The 23,605-nt window shown below is 40.4% G+C and overlaps 1 protein-coding gene across 2 annotated transcripts in view; it reads right to left on the bottom strand.

Annotated features, from left to right (window-relative positions):
• Window positions 1-2,989: 2,989 nt before the first annotated feature.
• The window catches only part of CYLD (CYLD lysine 63 deubiquitinase), a 55,681-nt gene continuing 35,065 nt past the window's right edge, over window positions 2,990-23,605 (bottom strand). The window contains exons 8-18 of one of the 2 annotated variants that reach the window (XM_003792537.3): window positions 22,172-22,551; window positions 20,841-21,006; window positions 19,793-19,934; window positions 18,476-18,598; window positions 14,755-14,846; window positions 13,872-13,938; window positions 9,818-9,950; window positions 8,650-8,758; window positions 5,898-6,016; window positions 5,398-5,614; window positions 2,990-3,552 (exon numbers count right to left, since the gene is read on the bottom strand). In XM_003792537.3, coding sequence (XP_003792585.1) covers window positions 3,368-3,552; window positions 5,398-5,614; window positions 5,898-6,016; window positions 8,650-8,758; window positions 9,818-9,950; window positions 13,872-13,938; window positions 14,755-14,846; window positions 18,476-18,598; window positions 19,793-19,934; window positions 20,841-21,006; window positions 22,172-22,551 — 1,733 coding nt within the window. In that variant the 3' untranslated portion in view covers window positions 2,990-3,367. The remainder of the gene's footprint in view (window positions 3,553-5,397; window positions 5,615-5,897; window positions 6,017-8,649; window positions 8,759-9,817; window positions 9,951-13,871; window positions 13,939-14,754; window positions 14,847-18,475; window positions 18,599-19,792; window positions 19,935-20,840; window positions 21,007-22,171; window positions 22,552-23,605) is intronic. The other variant, XM_023514767.1, reaches the window with a different exon arrangement.

Below are 23,605 nucleotides of genomic sequence, written 5' to 3'. Positions count from 1 at the left end.
AGGCCACAGAACAAGTGACAGAGGCTGGAACCTGGCCCCTCAGCCCCCAGCCCCCTCCTTTCTGTTACACCACGTGCCTCCCCCAGACCTGTCACCCTTACATCTCAGCTAAGGAACCTTGAAGCAGCAGGTGAGCGGTTTGAGGGCAGGAACCGTGTCCCCCCAACACAATCCGAGGCGCCTAGTCAACGTCCACTGAATACTTCTTGGTTGACGGTTACCCTATTCTCCACTCACATCTTGGTCTATGATCCAAGTAGATGCAAAATTATCTAACTGGGTAACTTCTGAGATCCAGCTCGGATGGTGGTTAACTCCTGAACGTATGAAGATGTCATCTTCAAATCACCAGGAACTTGGGTGACAATCTGAGCTCCATGAGACTAAGGACCGTGTCTTCCCCTTGTTCTCAAATCATGTGAAAAAAATGAATGAATCCGAGGACAGGAAAAACCTCGCCATTTATCTACAGCATTTGGCAAGTATGAATTTTTTTAAATCCTAAGCTATTTTAAGGAGAAAATCCTTAGCAACTGTTAACAGCTGTAACAAATTGGTTTTTGTTACTGCTTATCTTGGTTTTTAATGTATTTTCCTAGTTTTATAAAACATCCTTTTGTGGATTGAGCCAAACTCCTTTATAAAGCCGATAATGAGGAACTGAACATATTTAGGGTCTATATGATAATTCAGGCTGCTCTCCTTCCTCTCTCTCCCCCTCCCTCCTCCTCATATATATAAACTCACACGTGCATGTATTTATTTGGAGGTGGGGAACATGTCTTGTTATACTCTCTGTTTGTAGCTATGAATCCTGAACCATTTATAAATTAGATAATTCTATCATACTGTCATCTTGATTGCAGAGATGAAAAGGAGAAAAGACTATAAAACATTTAGAAACCAACAGAAAAATACTAAAGAAGATGTACGGCTAAACATTAAATAATGCAACAGGCACAGTGACCGCCCGTGTCATGCAGTCCAGCCCTGATCTCGTCCCTCTTGACAAGCCAAGCAGTGCTGGAGCAGGGGACAAGGAGGGCCTGCCCAGAGGGAGCCAGGACAGATGGGGAGAAGCCTTTCTGCTGGCCTCACGGTGCTGGGGAACCACCAGAGCCGCCCGGCCTGGCACCCCTTTACTGGTGCTTTCTCCCCAAGTCACGTTATAAGAACATGCAGCTCCACTTGATGAAAACGTCCTTAGCGCATTTACAGGTGAGGGTCCCCCTTAAAAGAGCCTCCCCGCCCTGAGCTCCCACCCCGACAACTCCTGTACCAGGGGAGGCTGGGAAGGACAGATCTTCCTCAACCTGTATTTTGTTTTAATTTCTACAGGAAAGGGACTTCCTTTTTTCTCTCCTGTTGCTAAATCCAGTCTTACCTACACAGTCATCCCATAGTATCCACACGGGACTGGTGCCAGGATCCCTGTGGTGGCCAAGATCAGCCGATGCTCAAGTCCCTTTTAGGAAGGGTCTTTGCAAATAACCTGCACACATTCTCCCGTCCACTCTCAACCATCTGCAGGGCCCTTCAAACACCTAACGCAGTGTGAATGCTATGTACATACTTGTTATACTGTATTGTTTAGAGAATAATGACAATTTTTAAAGTCTGAACATGTTCAGTACAGACACATCCATACTTTTAAAAAATATTCTTGACTGGCAGTTGGTTAACCCCTCAGTTGTAGATACCAAGGGCAGACTCCACACCACACAGAGTCCTAATCATTCCTCCAGATAATCTTTTAAAATCACACTGACGGGCTCATCCATCCATTTCTTCATCCAACACAGATTTTTTATGGGGTGGCTGAACTCTCAGGTGGTCAGAGCCGGGAGAGACCTCCCACGTCCTGCCTCCCGGGGGTGCAGAAGGCAGGGCCGCCCTGCCTCGCCCTGCCCCAGCCATCCTCTCACCCAACCTGAGCACCCAGCGGTGCAATACCACGTGCAAAACGCACGCCACTCTTCATTTCCAAGATGAAGGGTTCTAAGGTGAAAGAGTTTTGGTACCTTATTAGGATGGATAAAGTAATCGACATTAGTAAGATGGAATGATGAAGCCAAAGGGGAAAAGAGCCTGCAAAAAACAACTGCAGGGTTTGTAAAGATTCTTTCCACTAAAGTCACATGCTACATATATACGACGACTTTCCTGTCTTTCTGCATGATTAAGATGTCAGTCCAGAAAGATAACAGCACAAAACAACACGCAGAGAACACACTTCCCGCAGCACTGACACTCACGACCCAAGGTTCTGTCTGCAACGCCCACTGGGGTCTGTACACACAGGATGGGTATCACTCGAGGAAATGTTCATTTTCCACCTACTTCATCAGAAGGAGGATGAAGCCTCTGCTAACATCTCGATAAAACAGATAGCTCAAGGGAACCAAGCTGAATTTAGTGAGAACACTGACAGATCAAACTGAAGTTCTGAACAAACTCACTTAAAATAATAGAGGTTTAAACATCTATCTCTTCTGGGAAATTTTAATGAGTAATTCTACATGCCAAGTTTATTTCTGTATGGACTATACATTTGTATGGAGATATATACTGATCACTCCAATCCCTTCATAAATTTACTGTGCCCGTTTCATAAAACGGCCTTCAAAATAAAACCTGCTAGCTGACCATCACGACTGTGAATGAAGAGCTTCTCCCACCGCTGAACATCCTAATCCTCCGGGAAAATGACATCAAAGTGGACATTTTGACAGAGTCACTCATTTATCTCAAAACCAGAACAAATAGAAAACAACACTGTTCAGAGGAATTTAAGTATTTTTCTGACCACTATAGCAGCAACACAGAAACTCAGCAGATTGCAGACATGCAGGGGTCAGCACTATAGAGGGAAGAATTAACAAATCAAACTCAGTACACCTTTAATAACTGGATTGAAAGTAGACTCAATAAAACCAAGTATTTCTCCCCAAGGCAACCGTTAGCTACAAAGTAAAAATGATTTCATATCCTTGGTCCATAAAGAAGACACATTTATTTACATTCTCAATGGACTAAAAGAGGTTTTAAACTTGCACAATTAAAATTTTATGCTTCCAAAAATATCATATGATCAATGCACTTAACTTAAAGCTTCAGATATTAATAACTTCATTTAGACTTCTTAAAAAACCAACACAAACATACTTTTCTAGAGTGCAAAATGCTTCTTATTAAATACTTCAGTAACACAAAAACAATTAGTTTTTAAACACAGGAATCCTTTCTGAAGGATGGTCACCCCACAGACATCCATTGCCGGCAATGGACGTTGAACAAACTGCCAGCTTGAGCGAAACACGACATTGAAACGGCTCCTTCAAGGTCTGCACTGCCCTCGGCGACCCTGTCACTTGTACAGACTCATGGTCGGGCTCTGGTACATGCACATGTAGGCGTCACAGAGCAGTCTGCGTGCACAGCCCTGGATCCTTCTCGCGTCCAGGGAATGCAGGTCTTCCAGGGACATCTTCAGGTATTCTCCTACTTCTGGGCACGGGGTCACCTGAGGAATGTTGAAGCCGTTCTGACCGCCTGGGACAAAGAGAAGAGCTCTTTTAGGGCAGCCAAGTGCTAAGCAACCTCCTGCCCGGCCCCACCAAAACAATATCACCATAAAGGGCTACTTTTTAGGATATAAAAGGTAATTCTGAGTTCTAAGGAAGTTAAAGCCTTCCTTAACTCTTGATAGTCTTCACATTTGGGGGTTTCTGAAAGGATTCTGAGGCAAAACTGGGGAAAGGACACGCATTCTGCGGTCGGCCTGCAGGCTGTGCATCAGGGAGCCCACTCCCCACTCCCACGCCCCTCCCAGACACAGCAGCCCAGAACGCTGGACCACACGGGAGTCCAATCCAGAACAGATTTAGTGGAACCGATACTGTGACACTCGCCTCACTTGTAAAAATGCACAATGCTGACACGGCTTGTTCTGCCTGTCACCAGACTATGGAGGACGGTGGGTGCTCCAGGGTATGTTTTCAGAGATTCCATAAAAGCCCTTCTGGCTTAGCTCTCCCAGGGGCTCTTCTGAACATCTGAAGTCCCTCGGATTTTGAGTCCTGCTGTTCAATGCAAATGACAGCAGGGTGGGGTGTGGGGGCTCCTCTGCACCGAGGCTGGGCTGTGTCCTTTAAGTATCTGAACTAACAAAAAGCTGAGACCTCCTGGACCCGAGCTTGATGGTCCAGAGGCAACCACAGGGCGTGGCTTAGGTTACTGGACGGCCACACCAGCTGACCCTGGAATAGGTCTTCAGAGACCAGGAAAATGAGACGGAAGAAGAACGGCCGAGCACGGAGTCACGCCTCACAGGCTGGCCCAGGCTCGTCCTGCTATAAACTCTGCAGGGTGGAGATGCTGCTGTTCTGACAACATTTCACTCCGGAAACCCCCTAGCGAGGCTGGCCCTGGCCGTGGTGAGTGTGTGTTAAACAATGACTGAGCACCCTAGAAAGTGGCCTGCCAAGTGCAGTAGGCTATTCCCCACTTCAGGAAGAAGCACATTAAATGCAGAACAGGCTTAGTTTTCTAAAGAGGATATTTAATTTTGTTCTTAGCTTCTGTCATTTGGAAAACAACCTAGTTTATACCAAACATAAGCACTGAAATCAGAAAGGATGAGTTAAATAGAAGCTATTGACCTGAGGCACCTTTAACCTCAGCTTTGCTAATAGAAAACTAGGAATAATTCCCATCTCGCAGGATTTAGGTAGGATAATAACTTAGTGTATCCCAGAGCGCCTGTCAGATAGATGCTCGATAAAGGGCTACTGAGGCCTATGCAAAAATGAGAGGAACCCGAAAATAAAAGTCAACAAAATGGGCTCAGCATCTGTGGCTCAAGTGGCTAAGGCGCCAGCCACGTACACCTAAGGTGGCGAGTTCGAATCCAACCCGGACCCGCCAAACAACAATGACAGCTGCAACCAAAAAACAGCTGGGCGTTGTGGTGGGCGCCTGTGGTCCCAGCTACTTGGGAGGCGGAGGCAGGAGACTCGCTTGAGCCCAGGAGTTGGAGGTTGCTGTGAGCTGTGAAGCCACAGCACTCTACCCAGGGGGATAGCTTGAGGCTCTGTCTCAAAAAAAAAAGTCAACAAAACGGAAAATAAAATTTCTCAGTCCTAAAGCAAGAATTTTAAGATTCTTTATTAAATAAAAAAATATGCATATCAAATTACCAGAATAATATTATTCCTTAGTTTAGGTAGCAGGGTGGTTAATGCATTTAAGATACAAAACTATGTCACCAAGAGAGCCCTGAAAAGACTGTCTCACAAAACATGCAGGTATCTTAGTATTCAGAAGAGATGACCCCACTGTGAGCTATCCCCACACAGACCAAAACAGCCACCTGCAGAAGCAAGGTTTTCTACATACCATCGCGGTCAGCCATGCTGTCAAAGAAGAGCCAGGCGGAGTCGTCCTTCCCGTACTTCACAAAAGCAACGTAGTGGCTGGTCTCTATGCAGAGAACAGCAAATAACTCCATCTTCTGGCAAGGGATGCAGCCGTGTCTCCAGTCCCAGTCAGGCAAGTCTTTGGGAAGTGACACTGGGTTATATTTATGATTTGACCTCTTGGGATGAAGGTGGACCTAAAATGGACCGTGAGAAGAATGTTGTAATGAGCTACACTGTCCCAAGTGAGTGGAATCTACTTAATCTTATTAAATGCATCCCTTAAAAAGATCAATCAAATCCTTCACAGATAGCTATCAAGTAAACAATCAGAAGAGGTATAAATAATACTACTTTAATATGAATTTTTAAAAGTTAAAATTATGATTTGAAAAGACTTTTCAAAACCTTCACTCTGTTTTTAACTATCAATAAATTATTATTCTACAAGAGCTCATCCATTAAGTGAAGGAAACTTACTTGGGAGTTGCAAGTTTTACAAAACTGCTTGATTTTTCCTGCGGAGATGTCCGGATCATCATAGCATTCTCTGCACTCATACATTGCAAGCCCTCCACATATCCGGCACTGCCTGGGAGCTGGATGGGGGGAGTGGGTACGAAGTTATGGGGCCTTTTAAATATGCATTCTTTCATTAAGAAGATTACAAATAAAAGTTATGCTTTAATAGGAATAATTTTCATAGCTTCAAAAAATCTATCCCTCTTCTATCCTCGTATGAGGTCTTCTTGGATTCAAAATATCTTCAGTGGAAACGACCCAAAGGCCCCTTCCACACATGAATGGATTAATATGGAGTAAACCTACACCATGGGATACTATTCAGCCATAAAAGATGAAGATTTTGTATCTTTTATGTTAACCTGCATAAATTTAGAACATTCTCCTAAGCGAAGTACCACAAGAATGGAAAAACAAGCCTCACATGTGCTCAGTACCAAATTGAAACTGGTAGATTAACAAGCACCTGCTCACAAGAGACAAACTCCAGTAAACTCAAGGTGGCAAGTCCCCACCCAGCAGGGACAGTGCATGGGTAGACTGTGCACCTCCCGGGTGACAGACACAACCACAGCCTGGACCTTTGCCTCATAAGAGCAAACTGTGCAACCAATCACACACGCTTTCATTTCAATCTGAAAATCTGAAATTTTAAAAAAATGTAAACATTTAAGAAAGACGTAGATAATTGTATCACATACATTTGCTCTGACCAAATAACAATATTTTTAAATAGCAGGTGTTTTCCCCCATTATGAAATCCATTGATGAAAATTCAAACATACAAGGTAGTATAAAGAAAAAAATCCAAAGCACCTATAATTTCAGTTAGCAAGAGATAACTGTGTCAATCTTATGGTAAATTTCCTCTAATAATTTTCTATCTGCATATTTACAGAACTCCGTGTGTTTACACACACACATATATACAAAGCCCCACTTGTAAACAGATCAAGGTACTTGTCACTTAATATTACATCATGACGATTTTCACATACGCTGGTCTTCAAAACCATGGATGTTAATGGGAGTAGAGTCGCTGTGTAGACACACGACTCATTTAACTGTAAACCGTGGATGTTAATGGGAGTAGAGTCGCTGCGTAGACACACGACTCATTTAACTGTTCCCCTCTAGTTAACATTCAATTTGCTCCTAATTTCTTAATCATATGACGGTAAGCAGATCTGCATGTAAAATACTTATTTTTATCTCTGCTTATTTTAGTGGAATAAATTCCTAGACCTAAAGTTACTGGCTTAGTATTCCAGGCTCTTCAGATAGTGAACTGTCTTTCAGAAATACTGTCCCTGGTTAGATTCTTACAGCTAGTAAGAGGATTAACCTGCCAGACTGATTTTTTTTTTTTAATTATTGTCGGGGATTCATTGAGGGTACAAGAAACCAGGTTACACTGATTGCATTTGTTAGGTAAAGTCCCTCTTATAACTGTGTCTTGCTCCCAAAAGGTGTGTCGCACACTGAGACCCCCACCCGCTCCCTCCTTCCCTCTCTCTGCTCTTCCCTTCCCTCACCCCCGCCCCCCTTCTCTTTCTCTTTGCTCTCCCCTTCCCCCACTCCACACCGTGTACTAGGTCATTAATTGTCCTCATATCAGAATTGAGTACATAGGATTCATGCTCCTCCATTCCTGTGATACTTTACTAAGAATAATGTGCTCCACTTCCATCCAGGTTAACACAAAGGATATAAAGTCTCCATCTTTTTAATGGCTGAGTAGTACTCCACGGTATACATACACCATAGCTTATTAATCCATTCCTGGGTTGGTGGGCATTTTGGCTGTTTCTACATTTAAGCTGTTTCCACATTTTGGCAACTGTAAATTGAGTCTAATGCAAGTGTTCTCATAATAAAAGGATTTTCTTTTTCCTTCTGGGTAGATGCCCAGTATGGGATTGCAGGATCAAATGGGAAGTCTAGCTGGAGTTCTTTGAGGGTTCTCCATACTTCCTTCCAAAAAGGTTGTATTAGTTTGCAGTCCCACCAGCAGTGTAAAAGTGTTCCCTTCTCTCCACATCCACGCCAACATCTGCAGTTTTGAGATTTTGTGATGTGGGCCATTCTCGCTGGGGTTAGATGATATCTCAGGGTGGTTCTGATTTGCATTTCTCTAATAATTAGGGGTGATGAGCATGTTTTCATATGTTTGCTAGCCATTCGTCTGTCTTCTTTAGAGAAGGTTCTATTCATCTCTCTCACAGCTACCTAATCTTCGATAAACCAAACAAGAACATATACTGGGGGAAATACTCCTATTCAATAAATGGTACTGGGAGAACTGCATACCCACATGTAAAAGACTGAAACTAGATCCGCACCATTCTCCACTCACAAAAATTGATTCAAGATGGATAAAAGACATAAATTTAAGGCATGAAATGATAAAAATCCTCAAAAAAGCATATGAAGAAGACTTCTGTGACAATTGCAACAACAATAAAAATAAACAAATGGGACTTAATTAAACTGAAAAGCTTCTGTACAGCTAAGGAGACAACAACCAAAGCAAACAGACAACCTACACAATAGGAAATAATATTTGCATATTTTGAATCAGACAAAAGCTTGATAACCAGGATCTATAGAGAACTCAAATTAACCCACATGAAAAAAAGTCAACAATCCCATATATCAATGAACAGATTGTATTCTTAAAAAATAGCAAACTAAAACATCGTATACTTACTGTCTTCAAGTAAATCTGTTATATTTAATTCCAGAGATGGGAAAATTTTTTTAAATAGTTTAAAGTCTTTTCCAAAACGAGGCATCTGAATAATGAGACACGATGGTGCCTATAAAAAGATATATATTTTTAGAAGCAAAGCACTGAAAAACATTTGTCTACAAAACGGAAACAATCACGGCTGTCAAATCCAGCAGTGATCTTTGCCATCATGCTGGTGGCCTGCAGAACAGAAGCCACACAGTGGACACACCTCACTGGAGAGCAACAGCCAAGGAGTCGTCCTTGCTGAGACACGCCAACACTGAGAGGTCAGGGAGCGCAACCACCTGGGGTCTCAAGTGACACATGACTGTGGACAGTGGCATTTTATGTTGGGTTTATATTTAATAAAGGTTTTGGAGAAACCGTTCTTTGCAAATGCAATACAAAAACTACCACAGAAAGACACAATTCTTTGTATTTCCACAAACAAATAACTGTGGCTGTTAAGGTTTTACCAAACATTCCATGAGTACAATAAAAGTAAAATGTGACACACCTCTTGGAGGCGGGACACCATTATAAGAGGGACTTTAATCTAACAAATGCAACCACAGTAACCTGGTTCTCTGTACCTTCAATGAATCCCCGAAAACCAAAAAAAAAAAGGGGAAAAAATGTCATAACAATGGGGAATCCTAGAAACAATACTTGAAAATGGGGAAAAAATAAACATAAGCATATGCTACTAAAATCATGACAATTTTAGAAAAAGAAAAATAATTTACATCACTTGTTCATTAATAAAACAATACGTGAATTTATTGACATTTTGTTCCTTAATGAAGGGAGACAAGTAACATTGTTTTTTGATATATTCGGATAATATGCTTGAGCAAAGTGATCATTTCAAAAAATAAATAAATAAATCTTCCTTTTACTTTAAACTTCTTAAAAGTTTTTCAGTTACAGATTAGCTTGAATCTAAAATCCAAAAATTCAGTCTTAATCATAAGGCATTTTCTATATGAACAAGTTGCAACACTGGACATTTTTTGTAAATTTGTGTTTTCTTAACAGTTTGTCTCAAACTGTTCTTGGCTTTTAAAATCAATAGGTATTGAATCTACCAGTAGTCTGAAGCATCCTGAGGACTCACATATAAAACGCAGTACATGGTACCAACCTCTGCAAATTTCAGGTTACTATTGATAAAAGACCATTCTAACAATTGCTGAATTGTAGGAACTCCAACTTTCTCATTTTTCTCCATAAAAATTTGATAGAAGTAACAATCTTGTACTTTTTGACCTGCTGATCTGAAAGCACGAGGAAGAAAACACACGTGACTTATTAATAATACTTGAAGCAAATGTGAAGCTGCACCAGCCGAAGACGAGAGGAGAAAAGTCCTCAAATCCACGACGGGGTTCAGGACAGTCAGAAGGACGGGGAAAGAAAACTATCAGGTAAAAGAATTAAATGTACTTTGCACCAGACCTTATAAATGATTTCTTGTTTTCCTTTTTATATTGAAAAGCTCTCTTAATGATCAGGAGAAAAATGATGTATAATAACACCAATCAAGAAGCGCTGTGTGAATAGTAACAACCAGAGGCTAAAATCACTTAGTTCAAATTCACCATCCAAATCTACAAAGAAGCCAACTGCATTTAACACTTCAAACAGGGAAATAAATTCTTGTACGGCTGAATGTGACGGACCCTTAAAAGACTTTCTGGAACAAACTTTCATTTCTAAAATGAAGCCCCTAAGATCTTGGGAAGGAGAATGACTTCCCAACAAGTCAAAGGCAGAACTAGGTCAAGAACCCAAGTATAACTTGGATTACAACAGTAAGCAAACAATCGCTCACTATTTATGCTGCTAAAGTATGCTGGCCTTTAAATGGTCACTCATTTATTCAACAAATACCAAGTAAATGCCTACTATATGGCAGTCATAGTATTACCATTATATTAAATGTTTGTCCTTGTCAGTATTTTACTACAGAATGTCATTACTCCTTAAGACTACACCAAAAGGAGTCACAATTTTAAAGTCTACCATTTACCTGCTTAGTAAAAGTTTTGGATATAGAGTCAGACTGTTTATATAACTACAGATTCAGAGTTATATAAATCTAAAGTATATTTATAGTTATTTAAATATAAACTACATATAACTATAGATTATAGTTGTTATATAACTAGTTATATAAACTATGTATATATTACTATAGACTATAGATTTCAAGATTTTTAAGGGATAATATTAACATAGTTTTCATGAGAAAACTTCAGTGATTTAGAGACCAGTCTATAGAAAGCCTGTTTTCCAAAAGTTCTTATACCCCAAAATAAACAAAACTTATCTGTTAACAAAGCAGGAGAGTCTTAAGAACCCACAATAAATAAAAATAGATGATAACCGGGCAGTGCCTATGGCTCAAAGGAGTAGGGCGCCAGTCCCATATGCCAGAGGTGGCGGGTTCAAACCCAGCCCTGGCCAAAAACTGCAAAAAAAAAAACCAGATGATAACCAAAAAAACTGAAGTTTATGCTATACCAATATTTTAGTTGGTTGTTAATGAGTGCAAAAGGCCAGGATTTTTCTGTGAAAGGCAAAAAACATGGAAAATTAACAGGTAACAGAAAAAAACTAAGACAGGAAACTGAGAAACCAGAAAGTAGTACAGGTCCAAACCAGAAAGTAGTACAGGTTCGCAGAAACAGTGACACAGAGGTGAGGAGGGGAGGTGGCCGAGGGAGCAAGCGAGGCGGGGAGGTGGCCGAGGGGGCAAACACTGAGAGAAGGATCCAGAAACGAGGCTGGAGAGGACAGCAGCTTGGTGATACCAGGACAGAGAACAGGGAGGAGGAACAACCATCACTCAACCCTCATTTCTCAAGTTTAGAAGGCTAAAAACCCAGGGGTTACAACAAAGCTGGCACTACAGAGCAAAGCTGTGCAATGTGGATTGTAGTTTCCACTGAGGAAAACCCAAGGGCAAAAGGGGCAAATGCGTTAACTTTTAAAGTGAAACTTTTAAACGTCTAGGAGGCAGATAAACACACTCCCGGAACTGTATCGTCCGGGTCTGTTACCTTAGTGGCGCAGACCATAATGGACAGCCGCTAAAACCCTTCAAGCTGCCAGGTTCCCCAGCATTACGGAACCTAATCCAGATCTGCTATGCCCGTGGAGGAAGAACACCCAGACCACGTTCTGTAACAAGACTTACTCGACTGTGCAGTCTGGAAATCCCTCTGAGTCTTTACTTCGTGACTGCTGACGTTACTCCATTGTTTTTTGGGATACTTTGCCGCCAGTCACCGCACTCTTGTTAGTGGCTATGACTTTACCACTGTATCCAGTTAGCCACTATTATTATCATTACCGTCGCTGTTATTGATTTTAGATGCTAAGGTTTACTTTACCCAGATTTACCAATTTCTTTATTCTTCCTTATTTTTTGCATCCCACTTTCTTATTCTAAATTCAATTCTGTTTTATTAAGTATATCCTGGATTAGATCTCTGAATGGTTATTTAGTCCTAGTTCTTCCTGCTCAGAAATTCTGAGTATCTTTACTCCTATAATTTACGTCTGTCAAGAATTCTTCATCTACTATTGCTTGAAACCCTGCTTTTCACTCTCTTCTGTCAAGTGTTTCCTTCTGGAACTCGAGTTCCACCCCCAACTTTCCAGGTCTCTCATATTCTCGTTCTTGTTTTCTAACTCTGTCCCTCTGGGCTGCATTCTGGATGCTTCCTCCAACTCTGTCCTCGCAGTGAGCAGTGCGCTCCTCAGCTGCGCACAGTGTACCCGTGAGGCAAACTCCCTCCCACCCATCAAGACAGTTCCTGTTTCTGGAAATTCTGTTTTACTTTGGATTTTGTTTATTGTCAAATCTGGTTTTTATTTTCCCTTTGGTGTCTAGCTCTTCTTTTGTCTCTTCAATCATTTAGGAATCTCTTCTAGTCTCTTCTAAAGTGTTTCATTATTTCAGATTTTAAGGGACTCATCCTCCTATCTGTAGCATCGGCTGACTCTCCCTGAGTCAGTGGAGGAAAAGAATGACGAAAAAGAAGGCTAACTTAAGATATCTTCTCATAATTTAATTTTTAACAAGGGATTGTCAATACGAAGGTCTTGTCAAAGTCCACAAGAGCTTCAGACTCTGAGATGCATCCCTGGGTGCGCCTGGCCCCTCCTTACCCTCCAGCCCCACGCCCCAGGATCACTGCATTATTCAACTTCTGCTATTACTCAAAGTGTATTCTGTCCCCTTAAGGGTGTGAGCTAGAACAAAAAGATGAAAACAAAAAGTTTTAGCATCTGGAATTTCTCTCCTGAAAATGAAAAACAAAGCTGACACTTTTCTCCCAAAGCATCTGCTGTTCCCTGCATTATACACAACCTGTACCTTTCCTGTGTGTGTTTGAAAGCTGACCTTTTCTGGATATTCTCTAGGATTTTCTAACACATATGATGATTATCATCTTTAAATGTGAGCTCCTCAAGTTCATGTATAGGTCTCACAGCAGTTTACAACTTCCCAAACAATATCAAACCGCAATTGTGCTCTCTCCTCATCCATCACCTCAACACGGGAATCAAACACCATCACCTAAGACACAGGGGAGGACGGGTGTTTGTGTACGGGAGGATTGTATGACAACCGAGATTCTCAGTGGAGAAATCTGGGTAGAATATAGAAAGGACCACTGCTTTGATGTGGACATTCCAGAACATTTCACTGAGAACTCTACTGCGTTACATTCAAAGCTCTCATTCAACAGTCAGGGACGGGGGAGACCAAGTTACATGACTAAGAACAAGAAAGCAAATCTAAGACATTAATTCTTTCAGTGGCAGGTAAACAAAAACGATGCTTTCACAGTGCTTGAGTAGGTCATAGTGAGATTTTTTTTATCCCTAAAAAGTTCGCTAATTTAAATTATAAAATATTTATATACAGTTTCATAAGAAAATGATTTGCAATAATACTTATCATTGTATTTAAAATTAAAAGTACAAGTTTACATTGGATTTGTTCCTCAAGTAAAGTGTGGTACTATGGAGAGGGCAAGAATAAAATTAATTTACTTAGTATATTATAAGCTAAACAAACACAGTATGAAGTAATCACCAAGGAAATAATTTTTACACAGTGGCAGCAACAGAAATGAGAATTGTCTATTTTCCCAATGCTTTTATAACAATTTAAAAGTTACCTTATTTTTAGTAATGGTTCTACTCTTAAGATATGATGAAATAAGATATTCAAGAATTCTTCAGGATCTAGGAGAAAATATAAAATCAAATTAGTCACAGACAAACTTTTTAATTATTCCTTTTTAAATTTTAATTCAGCATATGTCTATTCTGAATTCAGTTTCATTCCTTCAATATTACCCCAACTGAAAGCACAGCTTTCACATTTTCCTGAGGAAGGAAAAATACAAAGAATATTTAAAGTATTATGTTTTAAATTCATTATAACTTTGTTGCGTTTGAAAAGGTATAATAATTCTCATATAGTGAAATAATTAATTTGGAAGGTGATATAAAATAAATGGAGTAAAGCCAGAAGTATGCTCTGTTTTTTTACTGCTGTTTAAGTAATGATCAAGCCACCACCCATTACAGCTGGTCACAATATGTTGCTAACAAGTTCAAAGTCAGGTATTGCATCTTTGAGTAAGTTCACCAGCTACGAAGAGATTAAAGAACTGTGCTGTGATCATAAAGTTAATCCCACTCAGCAGTTTCTGAAAACAAAGTAGGAAAATGTGGCTGACTCCACGTAACCCTCCGCACAGGCAGAGAAGCCATGCGGACTGTTACTGCTGCTGGAGAGGAAGGAACTCTCTGTTTAAACATTTAATACGCTACGACCAGCCAGCTTCTTAAAGGAGCTCATTATTCCACATCGTCATTCACTTTAGACTGGAGGAAGGATTTATAAAAAGAGGAGAGAAATTTATATTACATAGAAGGAAATTTGTAATTTAAAATAAACCCCCCAAACAACACACATATTTCTGCTAATAATTTAGCACATGAATGTGATTTCAAGTTCTTTTTAATGAATGTATCATAAATTAAGACAGTTACCTTTTTCTTCAGAGGTAAATCCTGATGCAGCCTCTACTTTTTCAAGTATTTTCCTCAGTTTCATAATTTTTGTGGCACACACATATCCGTATCTAATTTTAAAAAAATTAATTGCTATTGGTGTACACATTAAATTATATAATGGATCTTAATCGTCAGACATTTTTATACAACCCCAACATGTCATAAGTCAACAGGCTAGAGAGTCTGAAAAATACAATGACAGGCTCCTTCTTGAGGTTCGAAAAATTAAAAAATAGAACCTGAATTATCCTGAACGCTATTATGCACCTTACGTTTGTCACACGCTAATAAAAGAAAAAATATGTCTTAAAACGTCTGCGATGAATATACAATTTGGAGGAAAAAATCCTTTTTATACTAAAGGGTGAAAAGCCGCCAAGGGGAATGGGGAAGGGGATTAATGAGAACTTGGAAATCTAAAACCTGCAATCAAACCAGGCAGCATAATTATGATACTTTCTCTCGTCTTTGTCTGAATACAGGACACATTCATTAAGTTTAATGTCAATTTAAAACTTTATATTCTGAAAATCGCTTCAGAAGAGACCCTAGTGGCCACCATGAGCTTCATAATGAAGTGAGACTGGCTGATCTGGGACCATTGTTAACAAACTGTTCCTTCCCTCACTCGCTCCCTGCAACCACCGCACACCGAGCATCTCCACTTACAGGGTCAGCTAACCTGCTGACCACTGGCAATAATACAAATGCGTACGGGGAAGAAGACAGACTCTCCGCCAGGGGGAGCCTACAAGGGAGGAGGGAGAGGTTTCAGAACTGAAGACAGCGGGTCGGCTCTAATGCGGACACAGGGCAGCCGACGGCAACGGTGCATCTGACCAGCTGCTTCCTGCGCACAGGTGACACAATTCTCAACCGGCTGGACAACAGCATAAATAACGCTTATCAATAAACTTTAAAATGTTTTAGAACAAAGGAAGGTAGTGCTTTAGAATTGACTTGTTTTGTTCCAGCATCAATTACTTGGCAAAAAAAAAAAAAAGTTTAAAATTTTGCATTAAAATTTGCATGTAAAAATCAAGACATAATTATCTTGAACAGTAAGATAATTAAGAATTCATTACAGAATTTAAGGAAAACAAAATATATGAGCAGGGACATTTATTCTTTTATAATTTACTGTCCTAGTCATGTGATACAGTTAAGTCATTCAGACTGTTCATTAATTAATATCTCAGGATTCTGCTTCTTTTGGTCAAAATCTTATATCACACTATTTTTATCTTGTTAAATAAGAAAAGTATGAAACAAGACTTAAATTTATCTTAATATAGATGTTAAATTACACAGTTTGCTCTCTATGCCCTGTTTTGTCCTATGTCCTAAGGCTTCACAGCTTAAATCTCATGATGTGACATCATCACAGGTCATTACTACCCCTTATTCAAAGTTTTTACTAGATGCCTCCTGTCCCTTGTGCTTGGACCATTACAAATTGTCTCCTGGGGCCCAAACAAGACATACAGTAGAAGGCCTGTAAGTTGACCATGCAAGGGACTGTAACAAACTGGTCAAACTATGGATGTGGTCAATTTAAGGAACTTCCACTGGGTACCTGTCTGCTTTGAGAAAATTAAGTCAGTGTGAGGAGATGGTCAGGGTAGACAGGGGGTCAACTATGGAGGTTCTAGAAATGAAAAAAGAATCACCTTTCTTCTTTTTTTTATTATGGGTTAATATGAGGGTACATTCGGTTAGGTAACATTATTTGCAGTTGTAAGGTAAGGTCCAAAGTCTGAGTGGTAGTTGAGGCCTTCACCCAGGAAAAGTGCCATATACTCCTACCCTGTACCCAATAGGTGGGGATAAGTAAGCCCCCTCCCCCCTCCTTACGTTTAATTGTCTTTCTCTCAAGTGGACCAATACTTTTAGATTAGTACTGAGTACATGGGAGTACATGCTTTTCCATTCTTGAGCTACTCAGGAGGATGTTCTCCAAACCCATCCAGATAAATACAGATGTAAAGTCTCCACCTTTATGGATGAACCGTCTCCATGGTGTACACACACCACGGTTTACTAACCCACTCATGGGTTGATGGACACTTGGGTTGTTTCCACATCTTTACAATTGTGAACTGAGCAGCTATGAACATTCGAGTGTAAACGTCCTTATGGTAAAATGATTATTTTTCTTCTCGGAAGAAGAAAAATGTCTAGTTATGGGATTGTGGAGTAAAACGAGAAGTCTACTTTTAGCCTTTTTGAGGATTTTCCGTACTTCTTTCCACAAAGGCTGTCAGTAGTTTGCAATCCCACTAACCGTGTACCAGTGTGCCTCTCTCTCTGCACCTGTACCAGCATCTGCGGTGTGGGGACCCTGGGAAGTGGGCTATTCTCACTAGGATTAGGTGATAGCTCAGAGTTTTGATTTGCCATTCTCTGATGAATAAGGATGATGAGCATTTTTTTCACGTGTTTGTTGGCCATTCGTCTGTCTTCTTGGGAAAAGGTTCTGTTCATGTTGCTTGCCGGTTGACTGATGGGGCTGTTTGCTCTTTTCTTGTTGATTTGCTTGAGTTCCTTATATATTCTTGTCACTAGCCCCTTGTCCAGCTGGTAACATGTGAGTATCTTCTCCCATTGTGAAGGTTGTCTATTTGCTTTGCTGATTGTGTCCTTACCTGTGCAGAAGCTTTTTAATTTGATCAGGTCCCATTTATTTATTTTTGTGTTGCTGTAGTTGCCAGCGGAGTTTCTTCATGAATTCTTTCCTAATGCCAACATTGTTAAGAGTTTTCCCACACTATCCTCTAGGATTTTTATCATTTCATGTCTTAAATTTTAACCTTTTATCCAGCCTAAGTTAATTTTTCTAAGTGGTGAGAAGTGAGGTAGAATCACCTTTTTAAGGGAGGTGGAGGGAGGTCAAAATATACTCCTTTAACTTGTTATTGAAATAAATCTCATCTGTTCCCAGTACAAAAGTATTAAATAGTAGCTATTCTATAAATAAAAAATTTCCTTCCATTGTTTCCTTTTTATTAAGACAGGGTTTTGCTCTGTCACCCAGGTTGAAGTGCAATGGCATTAGCATAGTTCATTCTAACATCAGCATCCTGGGCTGAGATCCTCTGGCCTGAGCCTCCCAAGTAGCTAGAACTACAGTTTGTACCATGATGCTCAGCTAATTTTTTTTATCTTCTGTAGATACAGGGTCTTGTTATATTGCCTAGGCTGGTCTCAAACTACTGGCCTCAAGCAATCCTCCCACCTCAGCGTCCCAAAGTGCTGGGATTACAGGCCTGAGACACCACTCCTGGCCCCTTGCTCCTTTTCTGTCAGATAAAATTAAGTTTAAGAAGCCAGACTATATCAATATATAGCAAGTTTGCTCTTATGGGTAATGTCGGATTAAACTATTTCAAAAGATAAGAATCCCAAGTACTACTCATCAGCTTCTGGAAATCTACCATAATTACTAAATTATAGTATACTCTACCTAAATGGTGTAAATAATTTCATGAAATACACTGTTCCACACCCCGACAATATTTAAGAAATTCAATAAGCAAAAAAAGTAAAGGATCAAAGATTTAAAAAATTACTATTTCACCAAGAGAACTAATTTTCATTCATTTATTATGTGTAAGCAGGGTATAAGTTAACTACTGTACCAATAAACAGCAAAAAAGATAGCATCTAAAGGCAAAATAACTATGTATCTTCTACTTACATTCTTAAAGGATTAACAATTTCTGTCCTCAGTAGCTCTTGAGTTTCGCTGTAATATTCTACATCATTCTTTTCTTTGGGTCTAAGTAACACAGTGTCCAGAACAGAACTAAAAGCAAATAAACTGCAAAATAGAAAGACATTTTTCTTCATGTTATAAACGTATTTTTTAAGAAATAGATTCTAAAAACAACAAGAGGAGAAAAAAGTAACATCTAGAATAAATACCATAACAATTCATGTCTTTGTTAACACAGGTGCCCAAGACCACTGTGAAGATCCCCAGGGTTCACCCGTCCAGACCTAGAGATCCCTACAGGTGAGACTCTAACACTGAGCAGGCAAACTACAGATCCACAGGGTCAAAGACAAAGACACGCCCACAGCACAGGAAGAAAGAAAACTTCCTTGCGAAAGCTGAAAGGGCACCTACAATCCGAGTCAATCCCAGACAGATGCACAGCAGGAAGTCTGGGAGCTACTTCCCTGGGTGACACTGCTCAGTACCAGATTTCTCTCTCCTGTGCCTCTTTGCTCAGACCTGAATTTCTTTAAATGTTAAAATCACTTGTGAGTAACTAATAGCAGTAACTCGCTGGCATCAAAGAAAAAGAAAATGTAGCTAATACAGATTTTTATCAGGAAATCTAAAGAATATTCTATCGGTGCTCCCAGGCCTGTTTTTGTTACCACCTCTGAGAGACTGAAAGCATTCTGCACAAAATGGCCTGCCAGATTCATCCTCCCTACTTGAGAAATAGGAACATCCCGTGTTAACTTTCTAATTCTTAAAACACGCCTGTCTTGGCAGTGTACAATCTTCAGAGCCTGAAGACTCTGTGTCAATCCCCAGAGCCTAAAGATTCTTGCCATGTCAACTTGTTCAATTAGGAAGAGCCTACCTATACCAGGAGATAGTGATTCTATGAAAAATAATTTTTTTTAAATAAAGTAGTTTCATGATTACCTACACCTCCCAAAACAGCACACATCAGCCCAAGGCTCACGGCAAGTCAGGTTACTTGATATGCACACAAAACTTTCCCAGATACCTCCGTATACCTGCTCCACTTACAACAATATCACTTAGTATCACTCTCCTCTCTGTTTATGGCAAATTTTTTGATGTAAGAACACGAGATTACACCATAACTTACAAGGAGTATATTACGAAAAGCAAATCTCCCTTCCTTTCTTGACCCCTAATCATCTCATTTCTCTACTCAGAGGCGGTTTCTGTCTGTCTCTCTCTCACCCCCACACACATATGTCTCAATGACACTGTCTCTACCTACTACTAGATTGATTTTAAACTTACCAGAATAAGGTTGAGTCTAAGTAACAAGAATTATAATGACCCTGGATCCCTTTCTTCTTCCCAATCATTATCTCCAAACCTTCTTTTTCCATTTTTGGTGGAGTATTTTCTTCTACTACTTCACTTAAGTAGCCTCCAAATGCTAGAAAAGTTGTAAAAATGTAAATGGAAAGCATTCTTTATAAACTATTACAACACGTATTCCCATATTTCTTTGTTTTAAAATGTTTTGGCATTTTGATGCAAAATTTGTTCCTCAGCTTTAAGTTAAAGACAGGCATTGGTTACAAGCTATTCAACTGGCCTGTGAAAACTGCTACTGCTCTTTTTCAACTTTACTTTCAACTTTTTCAACTTTACTTTCTCTGTCATTTAAAAACCACTTTGGAGTATTAAGAAACACACAAAAAGCATCTGTCAAGTACAATATTTTGTTTCCCAAATAGTTTATTATTTACCCCAAAGATGCTTCACTTTCAAGTTTGAAAAGAAAACCAAAAATTTGAAAGTACTATTTCAACATAAATGAACTTTTTTTTTATTAAAACTGCTTTTTTATTTGCTCTTGTTGAACCCTCAAGATGCTTCACCACGATTATCTGAAACTGAAAAGGGACAGATCAGGAAACTGCCGCCTATCAATTTATGAGGCGAGCTCCCTCCATCAGCCAGTCTGAAACCACTCGCACTAATGCTGACGTCTGATAAGAGCGGCTCATTGACGTGTTTAAACAACACCCTGGAAGGGAAGTCGGTGCCAAAAAGAAGGCTCCCTTTTAGTTTCCATCTCCTGTACTGCTGAAAGTTAAACGTCTGTAATCAACAGGAAGAAAAAAGCTATTTTCCCCCAATTTTTCCCTTTTTAAGTCCCAAACACCTTTCCTGGCTAATACCTTTTCCAAAAAGTAACAATTGTTACTGATTTAAAAGCTGGATAAGCACTGCTGGCAAGAAAGATACTTAATGCCACCATCACCTAACGCAAGATGGCATGAGATTAGATCTGGAGTCACTCCAGATTGTAAGTAAGTGAAAAACATCCAAATACCTAAAGAGTTACAGCGCTCGATCTGATTGGAAACCGGCTGCAGGGATGCAAACCGCGAGTCCGGCCTGCAGCTCTTCAGCTTCACAAACAGCGCCTTCTTCAGGGCACAGGTGAAATAGCGCGTGCCCTTGAAGGTCCCATCCGTGCAGCCCGCACATTCATCTTCCTGAAAAAGAAAGGTCTCCGTGTGCGTTAGACTGTGCCCTGCAGAGACAGTCTGCGCAGAGCTCGGTTTCTAGGACAGGCTTCCAGTTTATCCTTTCTCAGAATTCCCTCTTCACACCTGTACTGGGAACTACATCAAGGAAAATGGGATGTTCAACAGGGACCACCGCCAATGATTTATGAAATTAATTCCTTAATCCAGCAAGAAGTCCTCAATGCATTTCCTTTCAGAATATATGCTAAAAAAGAAAATCTACGTAGTAACTTTCCCTGGTCAACTGGCTTCCTCAGACCAGTTGTACAATTATTGAAACGCGGGAGAAAGAGGAAGCTATTTATTCTGACAACTCTTTCCCCCACTGCCATACTATTCACTACTGTAGAAAAAAAATGAGCTAAACACAAAAAGAAATATATTTAAGTAAAAGCTAAACTCAACTTTTCTTCTCCTGATTATGAAATGTCAAACGATAATGCTCTTGGATCTCCAGAGGAAAAATCTTTCCCTCTATCAAAGATCTCAAAAGGCCTCTAAAAACGGTGACTATTTTAAAGCCAAAGATATAAGTATTAGAACTAATTGGGAGGAAGGAAGCTCAGAAAGAACAGGAAAAACTGATGAAAGATTTGCTTCCCTTACTGAATTCTGTTTAAAATAAGGAACCTAAATATTTTAGTCTAAAGATCAACTTTCATTCTATGAACATAGATCAAGTAACATTAGAATCAAGTGGGTCAGAAACTTCACGGGTAACAAAGGCCAGTCAGGCAGGCAACACAGCAATAGAACTTTTCTGTAATGATAGCTTTCTTAAAAATAGAAAATTTAGGGCAGTGCCTATGGCTCCGTGAGTAGGGTGCCAGCCCCATATACCAAGGGTGGTGGGTTCAAACCTGACCCTGGCCAAACTGCAACAAAAAATAGCCAGGCATTGCGGCAGGCACCTGTGGTCTCAGCTACTCGGGAGGCTGAGGCAAGAGAATTGCCTAAGCCCAAGAGTTGGAGGTTGTTGTGAGCTGTGATGCCACAGCACTCTATAGAGGGCAAAAAAGTAAGACTCTGTCTCAAAAAATAAATAAATAGAAAATTTATCCAAAAAAACATGTAATAAGGGAGTATCAGCACAAAAGAAAAGAACGATCACTTTTAAGTCAAATTAGATTACCAGTTCCAGTCCGGCTAGCACTTCATTGAGTCCTGGTGGCTGACCGATCCAACGGATCACCCCATAGAAAGGGGGGTTCTCTTTCACTTCAGCCAGAGAGCCCACTTCTAGACCATATGAGTTGCCGGAAGTCATGGCCAAGGGGGGACTCTCCTGGACAGGCGCGCTGTTCAGCTCCCCCATCACAGACTGAGCAGACAGGGAGAGGGGGCTGTGGCCGATACTGCCGTTGGTATTGGGCATCTTCGTCAGACTGAAGGGCAGAGAGTGAAATCTGTTCTCGCTGGACAATGAGTTCACAGAAGGCGGTTGCAGTGGTGGTGAAGAGTGGCCAAAATCAGGAGATATTTCTGTAAGGGACTTTGCAGGGTCTTCTGCAACTTAAAAAAAAAAAAATCCTAATTAGAGAAATTTATTCAGGAATATTAAATATGCCTTACATTTCTAAAAATTAACATACAGATCAAGTCCAACTGCCCACTTGACCTCTCTGCTCAGATTCTCGCAGGCATTTCCAAAACAGCGTCTTGCTCCTCCGTGCTACCTCCAAATTTATCTCTATCAGCAAATGGCACCCAACTGTTCAAATCAAAAAATCTATTAGCAAGGGTGGCACCTGTGGCTCAAAGGAGGAGGGCGTCAGCCCCATATGCCGGGGCGGGTTCAAATCCAGCCCCAGCCAAAAACTGCAAAAAAAGAATCTATTAGTGAATAGAATGACACAGGTTATGTTTCTTACCCATGATACAACTAGGTCACAGTATAGGAAGACAGAAAAGTGTAAGAAACATTTCTAAATAACCAATGGATCAAGGAAGAAATAATACAGCTTTTAAAAAATAAAGAAAGAAAAGAGGAGAAAGAGAAGGACAGAAAGAGAGAAAAAGAAACAAAGAAAGAGCACTTGTGGAACGCTGCTGGGTTAACATGTAAAAAAGGGAATTTGCAGACTTAATAATTCATTTCAGTAAAAAGAAAAGGCAAATATGAACTGAACATAAACTTAAGAAGTTTAGAAAACAAAAAAAACCTCCCCCCAAATCAGAGCTTAAAGCCCCAAACTATACAGAAACAAAATATAATTGAAGAGAAAACAAACACACAGTAAGGAGAACCACAGCCACAGACTAATCCCGTAACGTGACAACACGGCGGACAGGTGGGTGAGATGGCGTGAACTCCTCACCAACTCGTGCTGAGACAATCACTCGTCCATATAGTTACAAAAAACTGGAATCCCACTCATAGTCACACAAAAGTCAAAGCAAAAGTGGCCAAACTATAACTTGTAGGTTCATCCGCCCGCCCCTCCAGAGCCCTGGAGGAAATCTCCAGCACTCAGTCACACATCCCCACACTCAGCTGCGTCACCTTCCCCCACTGCACTGAAGTAAACAGGCCAGAAGACCCGAAGTCGCCACAGTTCCAACCTCT

The sequence above is a fragment of the Otolemur garnettii genome, unplaced genomic scaffold, assembly GCF_000181295.1.
Source record: "Otolemur garnettii isolate 467f Iridium unplaced genomic scaffold, OtoGar3 scaffold00058, whole genome shotgun sequence".
Taxonomy (NCBI): domain Eukaryota; kingdom Metazoa; phylum Chordata; class Mammalia; order Primates; family Galagidae; genus Otolemur; species Otolemur garnettii.
This window is presented reverse-complemented; position numbering and strand designations above follow the sequence as displayed.